Here is a 23,207-nt window from a genome sequence, read left to right on the forward strand (position 1 = left end):
CGGCGTCTTTTTTTTCCTGCCGTCACCTTTGTCCGCAAAATGAATTGTCTACTAGAAATCCTCACTTGTCACATAACACACGATTAGGTGCCTGTGTAAAACGTTTCTCAGTCCACAAAGGCAAACCCTTTAACAATGCTTTCCTATGGGGTCCCTCTCATGTACATGCCCCCCCCCTAGCGACAAAAGAGTGATCATAACTCGTGATCATAACACTCTCTTGCGCTGCCTTGTGACGTCCCGACCAGAACGATGTTATTCGAATAAAATGACTACAAATGCTACAATTGTATCACTAAATTAATCGAATACTATGGCTGAAACAGGCATGAAATCAAAGCGCGCCCAAGGAACAAAACATGGCACCTCGGCGCTTCCGAGTGACGTCAGAACAGCCCCCTCCCCCAGGTAAGCGGCGCAGCGTAAGATGTGTGCACGGTGACGTGCTTGTGTCTGCTAGCTCATCACCCGGCGCACGTCGTTACCCATTCAGCGGCGATCGTACCATCAGCGGTGACGAGCACCCGGGGCTGCGGTGTCATGTTCCAGTGTTCTGCTCCTCCGCCTAGGCCTCGGATGAGAACGTTTAAAGGCTGCCTGTAGCGGCGCCCTCTATCTCCCTCACCACACCTGTCTCCGGTGAGCGGAATGAGCGCTACATCAGAGAAGAGTCCGGAGGATCGCCAGGAGGGAGGCGCTGGAGATGACTCTGCGGAGGAGGAGCCCCCTGCACAAGTCAGCCAGCCTTATTCTGTCCCCGCCCCTGAAGAGCCGCCCGCGGAGCTCCCTGAGTCGGGGGGCTCGGCAGTGGGGGCTGGGAACCTCTTCTACTGGCTAAAGGACAGGTGCTTGGGCCGGGGGCTATGTGTGGATCCGGCACGGGACAATTACAGGACAATGACCAGCTTGTATAGCTCCATCCAGCCAACTGACTCCATGAATCTCAGCACAAGGACACATGGGGCTGTATTTAATCTGGAGTACTCGCCTGATGGGTAAGGAATAGCAGTGCTGGTGCCAGTACATCATGTAACCCACCTATTAGGAAATGTCAGCTAAATAATGACATCACAACACCCACTAATTCTATTTCTAGCTATACACATTCAGATGTGGCTTATTCAGCCCCACAGGATGAAGAAGAGAAATCAATAGATTCCCCCATCACCTTGCTGCACCTACACGTCTGAAGTCCTCCGCCAGCAGGTGCGGCGGTCTGTACCCCAGACTTTCTAGCTCCGCAGTACGGAATGCTCATAATGCTTGCAAATGCCAGAGTGATCTTTGGTCACATGACCATGCTGACCAATGAGAAGCGCATCCTAACCAGGGACCAAGTTCGGACGTAAGAAGCGCTTCCCATTGGTCAGCATGGTCATGTGACCATGCTGACCAATGATCACTCGCCTTTTTGCAAGCATTTTTAGCATTCCATACTGCGGAGCTGGGAAGTCTGGTGTACAGACCGCTACACCGGCTGGAGGGGACTTCACACAATTAAGTGCAGCGGGGGCTGAGGGAAGTGGTGGGGCTACCCCGGCACTGTAAGGGTTAAGTGCTTGTTTTTCTCTAGGGGCAAAGAGAAAAAATATACTCATTTAAAGTTTGGTCCCACCTGGCTACAAGACCGGTCCCCTCAGCCTCTTTTCCCACAGGCTCCAGCGGTCTAAGGACCCATGAGGGACATACCGTAGCTGGAGTGGACGGGGGAGAGACGTGAGCTGTCACTGCCACACGACTGAGGATCAGGGGAGTATCTTTTCTTGATTTGAACCCTTAGAGGAAAAACGAGCAGTTAACCCTTGCAGTACAAGGGTAGCCCCACTGCAAGAGGTAACTTTTTTGCTAGTTGTCTTGTTGAATGCAAATACGTTCTGACTAATACACTGACCCAAAAACAGTATGCAGATCAGAAATGTGGGGGTCCAAACTAGGGATCCACCAATACCAAGTCCCGTACTCGGTACGGGTACAGATACTTTTCCAGCTCCAAGACTAGACTAGAGAGAAAATCAAAAGTTAGGAGGCAGCTGTCATTTGTAAGGAGCAGTTAGCTGGAATCCCTCTCTCATGGCGAGTCTCCTTTTATAAGATATCTTTTGTCTAGTTCACACCATCCAAAATAGTGCGTGCACTACTTTTTCTGACTACACCGGCCCGGAACACAGGCACTGATGTGCCACTGGGTTCCCGTGCAGCCGGAGGGCATGGCTGGGGTGCTATTGAGTTAAATGCACTGTCCCGCCCCAAAACAAAGTGAGCCGCTTGCAATGCCATCCAGTGCGTTCCGGTCACGATCAGGCCAGAGCGCACTGAGAATGGTGTGAACTAGCGCTTATGGCTCCCTGGGGACATTCACCTAACCTTTTTTGTCCTGATGTCCATTGTCACCAGGACTGAAAAGCGAGGGAAAATCCAAAATGTAGAATTTTCAACAGAAAAGGGATAGAGTGGAAATTTTGGGGACACTTGTTCTAGTGACAACTGTCTAAAGCTAAACATGCGTGCTTAGACTCTCTCTCTCATTCAGCCCCATGGGCTGAAGGAGAGACACCCAGCGTTTCTGCTAGCCCTGCTAAACAGTATGTATAAAGGAATCCCCACTGCATTGTATTCAGCGGCTACTCAATACCTGAACAGGCCTGTATTTGATTGGACACGGGTTTTGTTAAGCCAATAATTTTAAAACTGGTTCTTTCAACAAGTTGATTGAAAAATTGACTTTTGCTGAGCCGGTTTGGGGGTGACAAGGCCACCCATGGTTTGAATATGAGCTGCTTCCGCAGGAATCGTCTGAAATTCAAGCACTTAAGGTGAGTGTAAAGTGTATTGTCATTTGAGAAAACCCCTCTATGGGTTCCTATTCAGTCAGTGTACCCCCAAAATCTTTTTACAAATATTTCTTGCCTTTTTAGATGTTTCGTTGCAGCAGGCAACATGGCTGATTTCAGGTTTTTCTGAGCACCTTCAGAGTGATCTGTCCTTATAGAAAGACTTAGGGCTTGTTCACACGACGTCCGGATTCTGTCCAGACCAGATCTGTGCGCTCATGCATCCCAATGTATCCCTATGTGTTTTATGGGCTACAGTTCTCACGAGCGCAGTTCGGACAGAAAAAATACTGCATGTCACATTTTGTAAGGTCCGGAAATGCACGAATGCGTCACAAACGCAACGAAAACGCAGTGCAGCTAACATACTGACAACCCACTCCAACCAAAACATAGAATGAAGAAGCCAGGGTTGTAATCCTTTAACCCTTTGTTGGAACAGGCAGTGTTCACATCTACTTTACAAATCATAATGAAATCAGGCAGCACAGACAGGGTTAACAAACCCCTCACAACCACTGCTAGCATTTCAAAGAAAGAAAAGCAAGTAGAAATGTTAACCCTTAGAGTAGAACAAAGGAATGTAAAAAAAATAACTTTTGCAGTGTGGCTACCGCCACACTGCAAGGTTGAACTGTTTGTTTTGTCTAGGGAGCGAAAATAAAGAAGATATGCTCACCTGATCCTCATTACAGGTCCTTTACACTGCCGGAGCCTCTTCTCCCCGGGCTCCGGCACTGCAAGGACCTGTAACGTCATTGCGTCTAATACAGTGTATTAGATGTGAGGATGCAGAGGGGGAGAGAAGTCAGCAGTAACTTCTGCAGGACCAAATATTGGTAAATATATCTGCTTTATCCCAGCCGCTAGAAAAAAAACAAGCACTTAATGCTTGCAGTGCTAGGAGTAGCCCCACTGCAAGGGTTAACGTTTAAAAATCCTGGAGTTCCCCTTTTAAGAAGCCCAGACTCAAAAGCAATTTAGACTGCAAGAAGCATTTTTTAAAATATTTGTTTTTCTTTTTAGCTTATGCTGTGTGAATGGGAACATGTAATAGATATTAAATAGCTGTTATCCCAATTTGGCTTCAAAGTGGAAATACACTTTAACATGTGATTTTCCTTACATTGTAGATATTTCCTTTCACTTCCTATTATGCCTTCAGGATAGGAAGTGAATGGAAATCTCCCCTAATGGGACACAGGTGGAAAAAATAGTGCTACTTGCCTACAAGTAGGGAATTCTTCAGAAATTTGCTGAAATATTGCCCATGAGACACGAAATGATAGCATACCATGTATGTTTTTTTTTTTTTTTCTTGGAATAGTTTGGTTTATTGATTACAGTGCTTAGTGATGAAAAGTACATCTTACACGTCCTGTTTTGCTTGGTTTATAACTTTTTTTTTTTAACCTATCTGTTTAGGTCTGTACTGACAGTGGCTTGTGAACAAACGGAAGTCCTGCTCTTTGACCCCGTGTCTTCAAAGCACATAAAAACCCTTTCAGAGGCACATGAAGACTGTGTAAATAATATCAGGTGAGTGATTCCTTTTGAATGGACCCTTTGTGGATTGAGACATGCACCACTCTTTCTTTATGATTACTAATGTCACAACATTAGTCACCCTGTTGCCAGACCATTTAACAAAAACCTTCCTATAAGATTAGATTATTAATATTATTATACAGGATATATATAGCGCCAACAGTTTGCGCAGCGCTTTACAATGTAAGGAAGATATCACAATTCCGATTTTAAAATATTTTATTGGTTTAAAATTTAACATAGAATTAATAACAATGAAAAATGAATCATCACAAATTATGTAGAATAAACAGGTTGCTTAAAGCAGGGCATTATTACAATACAATTCAAGGCACGATGGTAAGGAGGGCCATTGCCCGTGAGAGCTTACAATCTAAAAGTGATACATGAGGAGGTAGCTGTGTGGAGATGAATTGTTTAAGAACGTGATAGTTCAGTGGTTAGTTTGAGGTGGGATAGGATTCCTTGAAGAGAATCGCCTAAAGGCAGTCAGTTGGAGATAGTTGAACAGGTTGGGGTACGGAGTCTCAGAGAATGGGAGAGACTCTAGAGATGTCCTGGAGGCGAGCATGGGAGGAGTTGATGAGGGAGCTGGAAAGCAGGAGGTCTTTGGAAGAGCGGAGGGCACAGTTAGGGTGATACTTTGAGACCAGGTTTGAGATATAGCCGGGGGCAGAGTTGTGAATGGCTTTGTAAGTGTTGGGGAATATTTTGAATTTTAACCTTTGGGCTATTGGAAGCCAGTGTAGGGATTGGCAGATGGGGGGATGCAGACATTGAGTTTATGGATAGGTGAATGAGTCTATCAGCACCATTCATGATAGACTGAAGGGGCGATAGCCTGTGTAGTGGAAGGCCAATGAGGAGGGAGTTGCAATAGTCAAGACAAGATCTAACAAGGGAGTGGATGAGTAGTTTTGCAGTTTCTTTGGTGAGGAAGGAGCGTATTTTGGAGATGTTACGAACGTGAAGGCAGCAGGATTTGGATAATGATTGGATGTGGGAAGAAAGGTGAAGTCCGGGATGACACCTAGGACCTTGGCATGGAGGGATAGATTGCAGTACACATACTTTATGCATGCTATTTACCTGTAAATGCCTCCCTTGTGTAGACTTCCAAACACCTAGACCCTGATGCCTGGCTACTGACACCATCTTAGAGGTGATATCAGCAGCCCCAGCAGACTCTGGTGTCACTCAACTGACAGAACTGCATACAAGGTAATGTAGGGAGATGTGGATGAGCTGGGCCATAGCAGACATTCATTAGAAAATCCCAGAAGAGGAGAGGTCTGTAACATGCAAGGGAAGGAGCTATGCTAGGGAATTTACTTTTTTTGGAGTAGTCAAATTTTCTAACACCTTGCAAATGCACAGACATTATTTCCATTCCCATCGGTTTCCTTTAAGCAGAATTCAGTGAGAGAAGGTGGTGGAATGTGTTCCTGTTGGTCTTAATAAAGGCCTGACTCTCAATATTTTCACAGTTCATATTTCTGTTTTTGAGTGTCTTTTATTCCGATTAGGCTAGGACAAGTTTCTTACCAGATTTTTTAAAATAACGCCTATGGCACAATAAATCCAGTAAATAAGGTAGGCTAGCCTCCATGGGGCTACATCCCTTCCTAAGTCTCTTCTTTCGAACCTATCTTGGACATCTTGTCATTAGAGTACGTCTTAAAGATTGGCATTTGTCTAGCGTTCCTTGCCCAGGATAGACGTGTAACTGTAATGTTTTTCCTTTTTTATTCAGATTTCTTGACAACCGGTTGTTTGCAACCTGCTCTGATGATACAACAATAGCATTGTGGGACCTGAGAAAACTAAACACTAAGGTGTGCACACTACATGGTCATACCAGCTGGGTGAAGAACATCGAATATGACACACATACAAGGCTTTTGGTGACTTCTGGATTTGATGGCAATGTCATCATTTGGGACACAAATAGGTATGTTTACTCCATTACGGCCTTGAAGCAATCCTGTCGGGGAGTTTAAAAATGCCAAGAACAGACCTGTGAAGAAAACCGCTTTTTACTTGCCTGTCTTTGTCAGTTTGCTGAAACCTATCTCTGTAGCAGAGCTCCCTGAACCAACCCTATCCCTCACTTCTGTGATGTGTGGAAGAGTGCTTTCTCTGCCATTTGCTGTGGTTCCTCCTGATGACCTCTACATCACTCGGTCACTACTGTGCCCCACATTGACTAGGGGTCAGCAGGAGGTACCAGAGTGGCCAGTGGGGAAAGCCTTTATTCAACACACTAACTTGCATTGGCACTGCGAGCTGTGCAACCGAGCAGTGTTTCATGAAATGGGCCACTGGACAGGGAAGTATAAAGCTGTCACAGGGTACTGCTTTTGCCATTTTTTTTTTTTTATTATTCTTTGACTTTAATTTTGTGTTTGGTACTTTAAAACCTGAACCTGATCTGCTGGCTTCTGCGAACCTGATGCAAGGGAACTGAGATTTTACTGGTGGGACAAACCTATGAGCTGGAATACTTATCAAAATCAGTGAAAGGGAGCTAGTGAAGTTCACCTTTCTTTAGAGCACCCTGTTCAGTGCTTTTCCTAGGCTGAGATGATGTCATCAGTCAAGAGTAAGAATTTCCTCAGTCTCCTCTCCTCCTGTGATCACTCTATTTGGTAACTTGTGGCAAGATAAGATGATGCAGGAGGGGATGACCCTGTCAAACATTTGTGAGCATTGCAAAGAACTGCATGGCAGCAGGCTTTACATGAATGTTTGATCTCTGAGCCAATATCGAAGTCCAAGAAGTAGCAAATGAAGGCATTGTCAGGGGGAATACTGGGATCTCTGTGGTAGGTAATAGATATATGAAAGTGTATACACCGGATTAAAGGAGAACTATGGGATTAAGGCTTTTCCCCATAGTTCTCATTAGGGTAACGGGAGGACACAAACTAGCGTCCTCCCGTCACCCTAGGCTCAGTATACCGCGAGTCTCATTGTCACAGGTCGGCTAGAACTATGAGGTGAGTGAAAAGCACTCGCCTCATAGTTCTCCTTTTAAGGTTAACTTTAAAGTATTAGTAAAGGCATGGCGGGTTTTTTTTTTCCCCTTAGTGCATTCTCTGCACTAAAGTTAAAAATGCCCAGTACCTTTTTTGTGTGTGTCTCACGCACTTAAAACCAATCCCCCCCCCCACACTTATCTGTCAGCGCCCTTCGTCACTGCTGCTGGCCCTCAAAGCAATCCTCCGTCCCATACGTCCTTGTTGCAGGAGAGGAGATTGAGGGCGAAGGAGCTATAGGCTCTTTCTGCCGTCAGTCAACCTGTTGGGAGGAGAGGCGAGTGCTGTGTGTGTCTATGGACGCGCACAGCCGGAAGGAAGCACGCACGGGTGCCTCCGCAGTGGCCGCTTACCTGATGGAAGCACTCGGGCGGGGGGGAAGAGCTATGCAGGGACCCAATAGAGAACGAGGAACTTAATATTTTTAATTAAAACAACAAATGAGTTTTAAAGTATGGGCCTCCTATTTATAAGAATAAAGCTTTAAAATCACTTTAAGTGAATTTTTAGAATTTAGCAATGTGAGACCAGACTCTGCTCAAGTCCTGCCCCTTACTCCTTTCTTCTTCCAATAAGGGGCTGAGGAAGAGAAGCAGGAGTTGCATCACAAGCGGCCACCCAATAGCCAAAGAGAAGCAATGGAATCTGGAAGTACACCAGATTGAAAATAGTGGCTCCAGCAGACAGAGCAGCGTGGGACACCTCTGATCTGTCATCATTGGGGGATGACAAACAAGCGGATGAATCTGCCATAATGTGCAATTTTACTGTGCATACTTGCACACATTAAGACAACTGCCTTGGGGACTACATTACCGCTTTAATGGGTCTGCCTATAAAATATAGTATTACGGTTTAGAGTGTCAGTCAGATTATACATTTGTATTACCTTTTGAATCTTTATTGAGTTTTACAAGCAAGTATTACAGAAATGACAGACATGAAATATGAAACATCGAGTAGGATAGCATGCGGACCATAACCACGTAAACAGTGTGTGGCAGCCAACCATGCATAGTTAAAGCCATTGCGAAGTCAAGCCCTTATCAAGAGGAAAGACATGTAACCTTTATGAGAGGAAAACATAATGGCTAGCAGGCAATACTGCTCCTGCGTAGAAAAATTGTAGGTATACACCCATTTCCCACTCATTACGTATGTTTAGCAGTAGAACGGGTTAGAGGTAGACTGCAGTGTTATAATACTGAAAAGAGCGTTTTCTGGTGCCACGCATGGGCCAGGTCAAGTTGGCCTAGAATACAAACAAAAAGAGGTGGCCAGGATAGTTCCCTGGAAGAAGAAAGACATAAGGTGCCCATACACTGTGCGATTAGTGCACGATAATCGCGGGAAATCCCGCGATCGTACGATAATCGCAAAGTGTATGGAAGACGTGCGACCGTTTTTACTGTACGGTCGCACGTCTTTTGTATAGGGAGCACGCTAGAAAACCAGCCGAAAATCTACGATTTTTGGCTGCTTTGAATGGTGCTTGGGAGACAAATGTCGAACGGGCCGTTGTGCGCACTGCCCGTTCAGCATTGCGGTCATCGGAAGCCCGCCCCTCAGGGGGGCGGGCTTGCGATGATCGAGAGTACGATCTGCCTGTCCAAGATGGGCAGATCGTATGTTTTTTTTTTAAATTACTTTACAACCATCGCAAGACTAAGGTCTTGCGATGGTTGTACAGTGTATGGCCACCTATAGAACAGAAAGGGAAGAGAATGAGTGAAGTAGAAGTTAGAGTAAGAGGTAGGTACCGGCTACATCTCACGCCCCCTACCACCGTGGTCGATATCCCCCGGTCCATTCAGCCGCTGCATCCAGTCAGCTCCAATGCATCCCAAGCTTCCTATATCTTCTTGTGCAGCTTCCAAGTGTTGTTTAGTCTAGCAGTCAGGTATTCCAATTTTTGGATGTCTTTGATTCTGTACCTTTTTAACTCTTTTTACGCAACTGTGATGGTGCTGAGTAGTGATGTCATATTTATCCATGGACATTCAAACACTGCACAAGATGGCATTTTAACCAGATCATTGGCAGCAAGGCTGTATGAAACAGCAATGTGACCTGGTAATCTTCAGCTACGCCAGACTAAAAAACAAGAACCTTAAAGGAGAACTATGGGGTCAGTGTTTTTCCCCCCTAGTTCTCCTTAGGGTAATGGGAGGACACAAACCAGCATCATCCCGTTGAGCAAGTACATCCTACGAGCAAGAAGCACTGAAAAACAACAATAGTAATGACACTCATGCAACCAGAGCGAAAATAAGTGACAATCTAAATGCGTGACAGTGAGTGCCGAACCCCCCGTGGTGGGGAAGATGGTATTGTATCTTAGCTGCACTTTGACTTTTAGATAAGCTTTATTTATTTTTATAATAAAATGTGTCTTTTTTTTCCATGTACAAGTTTTTTTGTTTGTTTTCATCTCTTTTCATTGCTAATGCTTGTATTCACAGGTGTACAGAAGATGGCTGTCCACACAAGAAATTCTTTCACACTCGGTTTTTAATGCGAATGAGATTAACTCCTGATTGTTCAAAAATGTTAATTTCGACTTCCTCTGGATATCTGTTAATTTTACATGATTTAGACCTGACAAAATCCTTAGAGGTTGGAAGTTATCCCATTTTAAGAGCCAGGAGAACAGCTTCCACTTCGGGTGAGTAGAATTTTAAAATACTTTGTCTACCTAAAACTGAATTCCACCTACAAGAGTTGGATGGAGCTGGGCTGGAAAGTTTAATTTGCGTCTATCGTGATAAGAATGATGTAGAGCCTTCACCTCGTGGCACATACAAGGCCGGATTTCCCACTAGACCAACCAAGGCCCAGCCTTGGGGCAGCAGGGAGTAGAGGGGCAGCAGGGGTGTGGAATTCCTATCTCCCGATGTCCGGGACATGCAGTTCCAGGTGCCGGGCGGGGTAGTTGTTTTCTACATTTAGCCCTGCTTTGGGCAAGCAGAGCTAAGTGTACAGCAGTGAAGCCGCCGCTTGTTTTGTACAAGTGATGTCGCCAAGCTCACTTGTATGCAGCCTGCAGGTCTACCATTCTCCATGTGGGGGGGGGAAGGGGGCGTATTATTCATTCTCCATATATTCCTGTAACGAACCCAAATATGTCATATAACGCTTTGTTGCCAAATGGTTTTCTAAACCGATAGGGAAAATCTTCCCGGTATGTGACATGGTGTGTCTTGACCATTGGGAGTTTGCAGGTAAACTTTTTTAAACCTTTTACCTGCAGACCAGGCTGTCCAGTGAAAGTGGAATTGACAGGTCGGAAAAGGCTTTAACACAGCCAGGGCTGCTTTAGTATTTGAATAAAGATTGATTATTGAAAGCCCGCCCTGGCAGTGTTTTAGTGATCTTCATGAAACTAGTCTTTTCTGACGTAGGCAGCCTTCACATTTTTCTCAGTACAGATTTCCTTCAACACAGTTCTCCAGAAAGGAAGTTGTTTTTCTATTTTCCCAAAAAAGACAAGCCATTTACAAAGATTGCCTATAGTACCCTTATTTGTAGGGCCAATAAATGATAAACATCCTATTGCTTGCACCTACTGAGAGTGTGGGTTGTCGGGGATTTATCACACACACACACACACACACACACACACACACACACACACACACACACACCTACCTTCTCTCCATTCAAACCTTTCTGATGGGTTGCAATGTGTTACCACGAGTGTGTTAATGTGTTTTCCTGTGAGGCATCCAATTCGTTTTGAATGGGCTGCCCATGTACCACAACACACGTTATAATGGACCTGCAGCATTCTTATTCATGGATAGTTGTGGTTGTAGTTAATTTGGAGTTGCGGTACTCGGGGGTAGGTACGTTGATTGCCAAATGAATGGCACATCAACACACTGTGCATCATGCGTTTTGGCAATGCATAGTAAAATGTTTATTTTTTCTTTAACCTTGTGTTACCGCAATCTGCAATGCACAGATGTGAATGGAGCCAGCTGGGCACATGTCAATTCTGGGCTTGTCATTCTCAGGAAGTAATCTGCTGTCCAATGATTAGTTAAGGATACAGGATCAGTTTGGCCATAAACTTTCCCCCTTTTTATCTCTAGGGGGTAAAAAATTATACTGCAAGGGTTAAATGCTCATTTAGGTCTAGAGTACCGGTGTAATGGACTATCACTTAGCTCATTCCCACTCCCACGGAGTCCAAGAGTTTAATGCCCAAAGATGGTCATTACTTGAGCAATCCATTGTAATAAACTGGCTGCATACTGATGTTCTACTATTGGCAAAGTATTTTCAGAAGAGTATTCTACCTGTGTTTGTGAGACTATTGTATTCAGCCTGAATTGTATTATTAGTCACATACTAAATGGACTGCATACTGTCTACTAAATTTAATTATCTTCTATTCACAGATGTGACCACTTCACCCACATCTTCTGAAACAAGGTCATCTAGTTCTCCAAGTCATCACAGTGAATTGGGCTGCCTGTTTGACAAACCTAATTTGCGTGCAACACAGAGAGAAGGTATGTGCTATTGCTAACTTGGTAAGCTGTATAATCTGCAGCTGCCCATTGGTCAATATTTACTGCCATGGTAGGAATAGACAGTCTGCACTTCAGCAGACTTAGGGGTCCTCTTTCAGAAAATGTGCCATTATGGTTGGAAATGCTTAGATCAGCGGTCTCAAAGTACCAGCCCGCGGGCCACTTGCGGCCCGCAAGCCGATATTATGTGGCCCGCAGACAAGTCAGGTACGCGGTCACGGACCGCATACCTGACTTCATCTCTATCAGATGCAGAGCTGCTCCTCCCCAGCACTGAGATTCTTTCGGCTGGAGCTCAATTCTGAGCTCCGGCCGAAAGAATGGAGTAGTGAGGTCTGCATTAATCACCACTAGTGCACCAGGGATCGATTTGCCTCCTCCTCACAGCCTCCTCTCTGCAAACAGTTAAGCAGGAGAGGGGGCTCTGTATTCTATTTTTATTTTATATGTGCATGGGTAGTTTGACGAGGGAGCTGAACCTGGCCTCCCGGCCAATCAGAAAGCAGGGTGCCGCGTCATTACATGGCGCCCGGCTTCCATGATTGGCAGGGAAGTCGGCTCTATGCTCTCTCATCACAAGTGACGAGAGAGCATGGAGCCGCTTCCTGGCCAATCAGGAAACCGGGCAGCGTGTAATGATGCGCTGCCCGGATTCCTGATACAGGAAGTATCGGTCTAGGCATCTGAGCATTTGGACGAGTATCTGTAATCTGGTAAATCACTGGCTTGGTAACACACACACTGTCATTTGGAGATCTTCTCATGCAACATTGTGAAAATACATTTTCTTTTCTAGCTGTATGGTCAGCCTAATAGAGGTAACTCCAGAATTTGTAGAGGCATGTGAATTAAAATGACGTTTATCACGTTATTCTGCTTTCTTTCTGGCTATGGCCAAATCTCAGGCCATTCTGATCAAGCAACACTCTTGAATGCCTGGTAGTGTTGAAGCTTGCCTGTCCTTTCCAGCCTCTACATACAGTATATCCTAATGTCCAATAATAACCATTATTACTACTAGGAGACATAGGAGATTTGCCCATCAGAATGGCCCAGAATTCAACTATAGTGGCAGGACTGGAGCCTGCACCCTAAGCTTTTTAGCAGCTTTAAACCAAATGTCTAAAGGAATATGAACCTTTTTATATGTTACTTTTGACACAGGTGCTTCCCCTCGTAACAGCCTTGAGGTTCTAACCCCAGAGGTTCCCGGAGAGAGAGACCGTGGCAACTGCATTACATCTCTGCAACTTCACCCCAAAGGATGGGCTACACTTCTTCGTTGTTCTAGTAATACTGATGACCAAGAGGTAAGAGCTACCAGTTCCTGTTTTGTTGGGGTGGCAATGGTTGCCAAATATATGGGGGGGGCAGGGGGGGCAAGTTTGATGTCCTTTTAAATCCCATTTCTATGCCAGACTGTATGGATTACATGGTTTATAGCAGGGGTCCTCAAACTTTTTAACAGACTGTTAGTTGACAGCTCTTCAGATTTTTGGGAGCTGGACTGCGAGGGAAATCGAGTAAACTCTCATTTGGCTTTGCAGAATGTGAGGCTGGGTACACTTGACTTACGCCCAACTTGCCCACGAAGGTTGCGGTTTGCCTTGTTTTATATGTGCAGGTTGTGCTTATTTGTATGTGATTAGCACACAGACATTTTCACTGGCACTTCCCCTATACCCGCAGTCACCTAAGCATCTACAGACTTAGAGGACCCTAAGCACTCCATCATACTGCTGCCAATTATCTGACACTGAATGAATGAGTAACCGAACACTGTCAATGGGGGTAGGTTATGACTGCATTGGGTTGTAGAAGCAGTCCATGTTATGCTTCTGTTTTATGGGCCACAGCTTATGAGTGACATGCAGGGCAGCTTTGAGCTTGCATTCAATTTCCTTTTGCTTAAAGGGGTTCTATACTAATCTGAGAACCGGAACCTAGATAAATATGAGAAATAGAAAACACTAGTTGCTTGGCTGTCATGCTGAGCTAATGGCTTTTGACTCAAAATATTGTAGATCGAGCAATAGCGTGACTACCCAGCAATTGGCATTTTATAAGGATTTGGCAGCCCCCATATTTCCCTTAGTACAGGCTGTTTACAATGTGAAATTAGGCCTGGCTCAGACGCTGTTTTTTGTAGTTAGGCAGGTGTGATGATATACAGGTGAAACTCGAATAATTAGAATATGCTGCAAAGTTTATTTATTTCACTAATGCAACTTAAAAGGTGAAACTAATATATGAGATAGACTCATTACATGCAAAGCAAGATAGTTCAAGCCGTGATTTGTCATCATTGTGATGATTATGGCTTACAGCTCATGAAAACCCCAAGAACCCCAAATCCACAACCTCAAAAAAGTAGATTATTACATGCAATCAATAAAACAAGGATTGTACATAGAACAATATCGGACCTCTGAAAAGTACAAGCATGCATATGTACTCAGTACTTGGTTTGGGCCCCTTTTGCAGCACTTACTGCAATTACTTTTGCACGATATTCTAATTATTCGAGTTTCACCTGTATACTTGTGGAAGTATCTATTTTATATATGTCCTCTAACAACAAACTAATCTCAGCACAGAAAATGGGCCAGGCATGGACCCATACCTCTCCACTTTCCTCAATAATGAATGAACCAATGTTATGCAGCTATCCCAGAGGCTAAGTAGAGTGTTTTGATGAAAATAATGTATTTTTGAATATTACCCTTATTTTTGTCTCGTGCTTTTTCTTGCAGTGGACATGTGTCTACGAATTTCAAGAAGGAGCCCCTGTACGTCCAATCTCGCCACGCTGCTCTTTGCGTCTGACCCACTACATTGAAGAGGCCAATGTGGGGCGTGGTTACATTAAAGAACTATGTTTCAGCCCAGACGGACGAATGATCGCCTCTCCTCATGGTTATGGGATCCGATTGCTGGGTTTTGATACCCAGTGCAGTGAGCTTGTAGACTGTTTACCTAAGGAAGCCGGGACTCTACAAGAAATCCGCTCCCTATATTCTCATAGGGATGTTGTCCTGACAACGAAGTTCTCTCCTACCCACTGTCAGATAGCATCAGGGTGCCTTAGTGGACGGGTTTCCCTGTACCAACCAAAATTTTAACTTCTGCAATGGTCAATTTTTTTCCAAAGCCAGACTGGGAATCCACTTGTTCCGATTTCTTTAAACATCAGCATTTTGACTTTTTCCAGAAATGAAAAAGAACAAAAAACTTTGTTTACTACAACAGAGTGTCAGCTTTGTGGTCACATTACTTCAAAATGAATGGAAGTTTATTTCTGCTGTTGATGTGACAGGACCACAGAGCTTGCCATAGAAAATAATAGCCTAGCATTTCTCACTAGTGTGAGACGTTCTCAGAGTCTCAGCCCTCCAGGAATATATGGAGTGTGTTTAAAAGCAATTGTCTTGTTGCCCATAGCAAGCAACTGGGATCCTTGATTTATTGTAACAGAAATGACAGCTGGAAACTGCTCGCTATGGACAATAAGACCGTTTTCCCAATTAGACATGTCCCAGCATTCTTCCCTGATATCTTGCTGGGGTGAAAACACTAATACAAATGTAAGTGCAACTGTTAATCTGATTTGCAGTGCTGCGCGTCCTATTAAAACAAGACACGGTACAAGATGTTCCCGCCTGATACATTGTAACATGTGTTCTAAGTTTAGCATGAAAGAAACCACGAAATGCCAATTTTCTTCACCAATGGATTTGGTCACCTCCTTTTTACCTATGCTCTGGCATACATCAGCCGCCCTTACTTCTTGGGCTGTATAGCCTTTAATGGAATTTGTTTTACTTTTTGTTTCCTTTACATTTTGTTCTTATGTTCTGTATCTGTTTTTGGTTAATAAAAGGGAAGCATATCCTAGATTTAAACAAGCTTTTATCAAGCAATCCTGCTTTCCTCTTTCATTTTAACATGCTTAGAAAACATAGATGCTCTTATTCATTAAAACAGTATTAAAAGTCCATCTGTAATATGCCAGTCATAATTTGAAACAGTTGTAGCTGTATATTTGGAACTATTTATTTAACAAATTATACGATAAGGATAAGATGTGACTGTGAGATGTGTTTGACGTTCATCTTCATAATGAGCAGTCAAGTATATAAAAACAAAAAACTTTCATTAGTGCTGAAATGTTATATTTTACTGTGTAAAATGGTTGAAAGATCATGCTTGCCGTTTCATAAGCTGATCACAAGAGGATGCTATATCATTTTGCTGTTTATATAATTGGTTTATTCAGGAAGCTCTCTTACAATCCCTTGCAGGTTGCAAAATATGCTTTTTTTTTTTTTTTTTTTTTTAATAAATCTTATGGGAGCTGTTTAGATAGTGGAGGCCAAAAAGCAAGGACCTTCTGTACTGGTCTCCTTGGCTACATCAATTCCATGCATTTCCTAATGAAATATGTATTTAAATGCATATAGATCTCATTTACTGTAAACTTTCTGGCTGTTTTAAATATATCTATTTAAATAATAAAAATATAAAGTAGCATCTGCACATGTGTGTATTTTGGCTCTTTTAATTGGTGTGGAAACTCAAATACATCCTACAACAGCATAGAAGAAAGTGTAATGCTAGCACCATTTTCCATTTTAAACCCCATTCTGAAGGTTTCCAAATGCTTTATCATCTGTAGTAGTTCTCTTGTGTACATAGCTGCTGGTGATAGACCTAGGGCAGTGGTGGCGAACCTTGGCACTCCAGCTGTTTATGAACTATAAGTCCCATGAGGCATTGCAAGGCTCTGACAGCCACAGACATAACTCCCAGAGGCAGATGCATCTTGGGATTTGTAGTTTTGGCACAGCTGGAGTGCCAAGGTTCGCCACCACTGACCTAGGTCATTCATCCAGGTCATGGTATATCTGTAAAAAAAATAAATCGAGGCATCTGGACTTGCTGTATTTTTTTCTCTTGGTTTTGTTCTTTCACTCCGGGCTTGAAAAAGAGGCACAGCCTCGAAACGCACTGCCGACTGACGCCCCTCACCACTTAGCGAGACGGACTGTTCAGCTGGCCAGCCCGTGCCCGCTTCAAAGTATATGCACCACTCACTGTTTGCTGACAGTGGAATAATCGCCGCAGAGCGGCTCCTTTTGCCTCTTACTTTGTACAGCCGACAGGACACAGCCTGGCCAGCCGAGTCCTCACGGCACCCGACAGCACTATTGCATTGAGTGCTCAGCTCGTTCTCAGACATGGCTGCATGATGCCACCTCCAGCCAGCTGCATTTTTTCCCTGCGCTCTAGCCACAGGAGCCGATTGTGACTACAAGCCATCATCATTTTCCTTTCTCCACCAGCAGGGACTACACACGTCCATCAAACAGTGAGTCACCTTTCCTTATTTCTGCACATATGCCTCTTATGTATCACACTTCAATCATTTTATAAACTGACTCAAGTAATTACAATTGTGGGTAGTAGCGCTTCTTTTTTGTCCTCTAGCTGTATTTTTCTTGACGTTTTTCACTGGTCATCCAACCAGCTTCCCCCCCCCACCACCTCCTATTCAAGCATGCCTTCTCCATATTGACATGAATGGCCTCTTTCACACCTCTTTTGAACCTCTTTCAAAGTACACATCCTGATCAGGTGTTGATTATGCAAATACAGCACCTGGTTGTGACTAAAGGTGCCCATACACTGCACGATTCTCCTACGAGAATCGCGGTAAATCCTGCGATCGTACGAGAATCGTGCAGTGTATGGAAGGCGTGCGACCTTTTCTAATAGTGCAGTGTATGGAAGGCGTGCAACCTTTTCTAATGTACGGTCGCACTTCTTTTTCATATCGAGCATGTTGGAAAACCAGCAGAGAATTATACGATTTTCGGCTGGTTTTTAACATGATCGAGAGATCACTGCCGAACGGGCCGGTGTGCACACTGCCCATTCAGCATTGCAGTCATCGGAAGCTCACCCCTCAGGGGGCGTGGCTTGCGATGATCGCAAGTACGATCTGCCTGTCCAAGATGGGCAGATCGTACGTTTTTTTAAGTACTTTACAACCATCGCAAGACAAAAGTCTTACACAGTGTATGGGCACCTTTTTACAGATTATGTGGATTGGAGCAATATTCACCATATTTATTCCCAGATAATTTTTGTACAAGTCATTCTGAATTGAGAAAGCTGGTTAGATGACCAGTGAAATGTCCAAGAACAATACAGCAAGTCCAGTTGCCTTGACATATTGTTTACTGATAATTCCTAATAAGCACATCCAATAAACTTGAACTAGTGTGGCAATTGCACTGAAAAGAACATGGTGAGTGGAGGACAATTTTTTTTGTCCCTGTTTACATGATTTTAGAATAAAGCTGACCATACAGTTGAGGATCTATTTACAGTATACTTTGTGTAATCAGCAAGGAGTGCAGCAATATATCTTCTGTTACTAGATCTCCTTTTACTTCCTGAAAATCTGGCACATGTGACCATGCACATCATGTCAGGGGAGGAAAATGCCTTTCGCTCAGATGAGTTTCGCCAGCAATGCTCTGCTGATGTAACCTTCCCAGGATGCAATGCTTGGGCAAACTGAAGTAATTTTGCCCTTTCAAAGCAGGAAGTGAATGCTCTGCAAGTGTATTTCAAAATCACAGCATTTTACACCTGCAATATCTGTTATTCTTAATCATCATACATAGAAGGATGAATTGGTAGAATTTGATTGAGTGTAAAGGTCTGCTTTAACAGTTGCCATTACGCCTGTGCTTGCATAGGTTTTCTCCGGGTACTCAAATTTCCTCCCACTCCAAAGACATGCTGGAAGGTTAATTGGCTCCTGTCTAAATCGGCCTTTGTATGCATGTGAGATAGAGACCTTAGATTGTAAGCTCCTTGAGGGCAGGGACTGATGTGAATGTGCAACTATGTAAAAGTCCATAAAACCAGCCCCCCTCCTGACAGTCTAGTCCCTGGCAAGTAGTGGGTGCAACAATGACCAATAGATGGCGCTGTAACAGAACATACAATAGTAGGACACGGGCACTCTAAAGTTACTGAAGAATATCTTTTATTGACGGATGTGCATGTCATCACATTGTAGTGACGTTTTGGGTCACGCAGTATTCCCTTCATCAGGCAAAACCATGTGATCCTGAACCCAAAATGTTGCTACAATGTGATGACATGCACATGCGTCCAATAAAAGTAACTTTGGAGTGCTCATGTCTTACTATTGCATGTGCACTATGTAAAGCGCTGCATAAATTGTTGGCACTATATAAATACCTGTAATAATTAAAGAAAATATACTCGGCTGATCTTTGGTCCTGCTAGGCTGCTAGACCAGCCCCTGCAGCCACTTCTCCCCTGGGTTCCAGTGGTCCAGTTCTTATACATCTACTGCTTTAAATGTGAGCACATCGAGGGACATTCCACCACCAGAGTGAAGGGGAAGAGAGGTGAGCGCTGACTACCGCAGGACTGAGGATCATGTTGATTATATCTTTATTTTCGCCCCAGACCAAAACCCACACTTAAAAGGAGAACTATGAGGTGATTGATTTCCACTCATTCTCATAGTTAGAGCCGACCTGTGACAAAGAAACTGTCGCAGGTCGGCTATTGATCGGGAGGTGAGCAGAAACATGCACCAATCCGCTCACTTCCTGATCGTCTCCCTGCAGTGACTGTCAGCGCTCCCTGCAGGGATTCCCCCCTCTCTGATCCTCCAGTGCTGAGTGGAGGAATGGATGGGGGAGGGGGTGGGCACAGCTGGCTCTGCCTCTAGATACGCAGAGCCCACTGTTAATCACACAGTTGGGTGGATCTTGACAGTATTGTCTTGACAGTCCCGGCTGCGGCGCTCTCAGTATATCGTGGGCAATAGCTTGCTATATACTGAGCTTTGGGTCATGGGAAGACATATACTAAAGAGAACTATTGGGAAAAACACTTACCCCATAGTTCTCTCTTAACTAGGTATGCACCGATATATCGGCCGCTAATGGCACTTTTGGCAAAATGCCGAAAGTGCAATTTTTTTGCCAAAAAAGCGGTGCATTCGTGATTTCTCTCCTCCCCGCTGTGCTCTGCTCTGTGTCCCAGCGGGGAGGAGAGAAACTGACAGGACCCCGAGCGGTGCAGGGAGGAGAGCGATGTGAGCGGCCAGCGTCTCTCCTTCCCGCACTGCTCAGCCTCCTGTCACAGATCAGCAGAGCCCCATTGTAAGGGAAATGTTTTAATTTTCTGGAGTTCTGTAAACACATGAAAATTGCTTAATGGATCACGTTGCATTGTTTAGACTAGAGTGTGTGTACTACAGGATACAAGTACATAGCAGAAAGAAGCATCAGTCGTGTTGTTGTTTACATATTGAACAGTTTATTAAAGTCAGTTAAAATATAAAGAAGGGAATACACTCACAACAACACTAAAGGATTATGACACACTGGGATCTTTTACTAGTGCACGTCCTTAAAACAAATCCATAAGAAGCAGATCTACTAAGACTGTGCCAATATGCTGTGTACTAAATATAGACCGAATACAGACTAGAAGGAGGAGACACTAGTGTATCATCATCCTTTGGCAGCATAGTGGCAGTTGGCAAATACGGATATATATTAAACTTGTACGGACAATTTGTTGAATAAAGTACACTGCTTTGATCCATTCAAAATACATATATTGTGCTCTGCTTACAACAGAATAAAAATAAATATATTCATATCAAAATAGACAAATACAAAATCTGCAACTACACAACAACATCACTGTGAAAACATTTAAATAGTTATATAGTCCTATATGGCAGTTTTTGTTCAGTATACCTTTTCTCTATAAATTCAGAATGAAACACAAGGCATACAATACATTTTTGCAATAAAAAGTGAGTGAATGAAATAAATAATTGTCGGTAATTTTCATTCAGAAGTGTTAATTTCTATGATATTCACAGGTATAATGAATGAATTTACACTGATGCAGTTCTGAGTTTGAAAATTAGTTTCTATACAGTTTGAAAAGGCAGCTACACATTCATCTGTCCTATTTGGTCTGACTCTTAACCTATATTTTTCCCAACTGCAGACTTCAGAGACCACATCCACAGCGTCCCCAAAGCTACCCTCATCCCGCATGTATGTGCAGGTGTGGGCACTTATGAAAGCAAAGTGGTGGTGGTGGTGGTATATTGCACATGAATGGCAGCATGCGGTCTATGAGTTTGCTACTATTCAAGGGATTTTGTTGCCATATTTCTAAAATCACAATAGGGTGGCGGTATTCATCACAAACGCAGCTTCAAACTCTGAGATTGTACACTACCTTGCACATGTGTAATACAGCCACCATTTGCAGCTCCCCATGGTACCAGCTTGAGCCGAAGTACTACTGTCTACCTGTGAGGTTTTGGTGCTCTTCTGTGCAACCCAGTCATTCTACAGCTTTCCATACACTGGGCGAAATTTTATGACATGGTCGAAATTCACACAGTGGGTCCCGCTGTCGGCACCCTTTCGGCAGGCATCCCTGGATCAGCTGATCGAAGAAATGGTTGGAAAATCTACAAATGTTCCCATATTCTGCCAGGGACTGGCGGCTGTGTATGGCCAGTCTTACTATTTGTAGAGGAACTGGGCATACACAGATGGCCTATTTAAGATGTGAGGCCAGCGCAGTGTGCTCCACGTATACATGTGTCAGGAGGCCAGGGAGATCTGCGGAACGGGGGTTCAAAACTGGAGCAGCTGTGCAGAGCAACCAATCAGCTTCTTGGTTTCATTTTCAAAATGTAACTAAACAAACTGAAGAGAGAAGCTGATGGGTAACTAAGGACAACTGCTCCAGATTCCATCTGCTCCAGTTTTGATAAATTCCCCCTAAGGTGTTCTCATGCACCTTAACCACACAGCCACTGCAAAAGTGAGAAGCATAAGACAGAATGAGAGCTTAGTAAACTGAGGATGTTAAAAAAGGGACTGTAAAAGAGTCACAGTAAAACTGGTAACTTCTTGATTCCTGAACCCCCTTTATGGTTCTTAGTACCACACCACCACCAGCACACCTCCCATCACCACCTTTCCATCACTGTGCCTCAAAACCCATTCTCAACACAGTGCGTGATCCACATTCTTCCCCAATGCTCTCAAGTCTCACCCTATTTCTGCTCTTACCATCATGCCTGCAAACACACCCACCCCAATCTAATTCTGTCTTACTACTTTGCTTGCATACACCCCTATTTTTTACCAATGCGCCTGCACGCCCCCTCCCTCCTGCCTTAATGATTTGGAGGGATGCTGTCTCAACCGTGTCTGCACATTAATCCACTACCATGACTAATGATTGTGCCTGCATGCCCAACTCTGTTGTTACCACCACGCCTGGCCTCTCACTCTCACCATTGCACCATCCCAATTCTCGCCCATTCCAGGACAAGCACATTGCTTCGCCACCACTGCACCAACACACACACAATAATAATGTGTGTATATATATGTGTATATATAATGTCTTGTTTATTTTTTGGATGATGTACAAATTAGGACTCCTAATCCAACACTATAAAATTCTCAATCCTCTTCCCTTATGAATAATATAGCAGAATGGTTTGGTACAAGTCTGAGCCACACAGATGGTGTGTTAATGAGGCATTGATTTTAATTGCATAGTAATGTGAGAGTAACCTCTTGGTGAATCATTCTGATTTTTAATATGCAGTAAACTCCCCATGATCCAGCATTAAAGCAATGGGCAAAAAAATAATAATCGAGGACAGAATATGTCCTCAATTATTTTTGCGTTTGCTTGATATTGATAGACACTAAATGTGCACACTAAAAATTTCGTTAGCAACTACATTTATTTAGTTGCTATTGAAATACTCTATATGCATCTTGCTGCTGGCTAGAAGAATGTTGGCAATGGGGAGCAATAGCCAGCCTGCTATTATATATTTCAAAGTGCAATAACAGGCTGACTATTGCACCCGCCCACTGAGCAGAGGAGCGGACCCGAGAGAGAATTTTGAATGGGGCCACAGGCAGGGGGTTGCTTGAGAGTTACTATTAACGCTCAACCAGAAACTACAGTTATCCAGAATCTGCCAACCCCCTTGGGTGCCGGGAAACTGGAAGTTTACTGTACTACAGGAGAGCATTTGCCAACAAGTGGTCAGGGGCATGCTACTGAACATCTGTTAGGAATAACCCTGTGTAATGTATCTCTGGCAAGATATGTTTTCTAGATCTCTTTGTAGC

The 23,207-nt window shown here is 43.8% G+C and overlaps 1 protein-coding gene across 1 annotated transcript; it reads left to right on the forward strand.

The window, feature by feature from the left end:
* Positions 1-416: 416 nt before the first annotated feature.
* DCAF10 (DDB1 and CUL4 associated factor 10) lies at positions 417-15,174 on the forward strand. The gene is made up of 7 exons (XM_018555077.1): positions 417-995; positions 4,257-4,370; positions 6,133-6,330; positions 9,880-10,082; positions 11,821-11,934; positions 13,120-13,265; positions 14,709-15,174. Exons 1-7 carry the CDS (start codon positions 649-651, stop codon positions 15,075-15,077), a joined length of 1,491 nt encoding a protein of 496 aa, XP_018410579.1. The 5' UTR covers positions 417-648; the 3' UTR covers positions 15,078-15,174.
* The last annotated feature ends 8,033 nt before the right edge of the window (positions 15,175-23,207 follow it).

This window comes from Nanorana parkeri, unplaced genomic scaffold (genome assembly GCF_000935625.1).
Source record: "Nanorana parkeri isolate BGI_ZX_2015 unplaced genomic scaffold, ASM93562v1 scaffold183, whole genome shotgun sequence".
In the NCBI taxonomy this organism is placed as follows: domain Eukaryota; kingdom Metazoa; phylum Chordata; class Amphibia; order Anura; family Dicroglossidae; genus Nanorana; species Nanorana parkeri.

Excerpts from the sequence above, each read along its gene's own strand:
- DCAF10 (XM_018555077.1), top strand. The coding sequence starts at position 649 with ATGAGCGCTACATCAGAGAAGAGTCCGGAGGATCGCCAGGAGGGAGGC. Across the intron at positions 996-4,256 it reads CTGGAGTACTCGCCTGATGG|GTCTGTACTGACAGTGGCTT; the intron begins GTAAGGAATAGC and ends CTATCTGTTTAG. Across the intron at positions 6,331-9,879 it reads ATCATTTGGGACACAAATAG|GTGTACAGAAGATGGCTGTC; the intron begins GTATGTTTACTC and ends TTGTATTCACAG.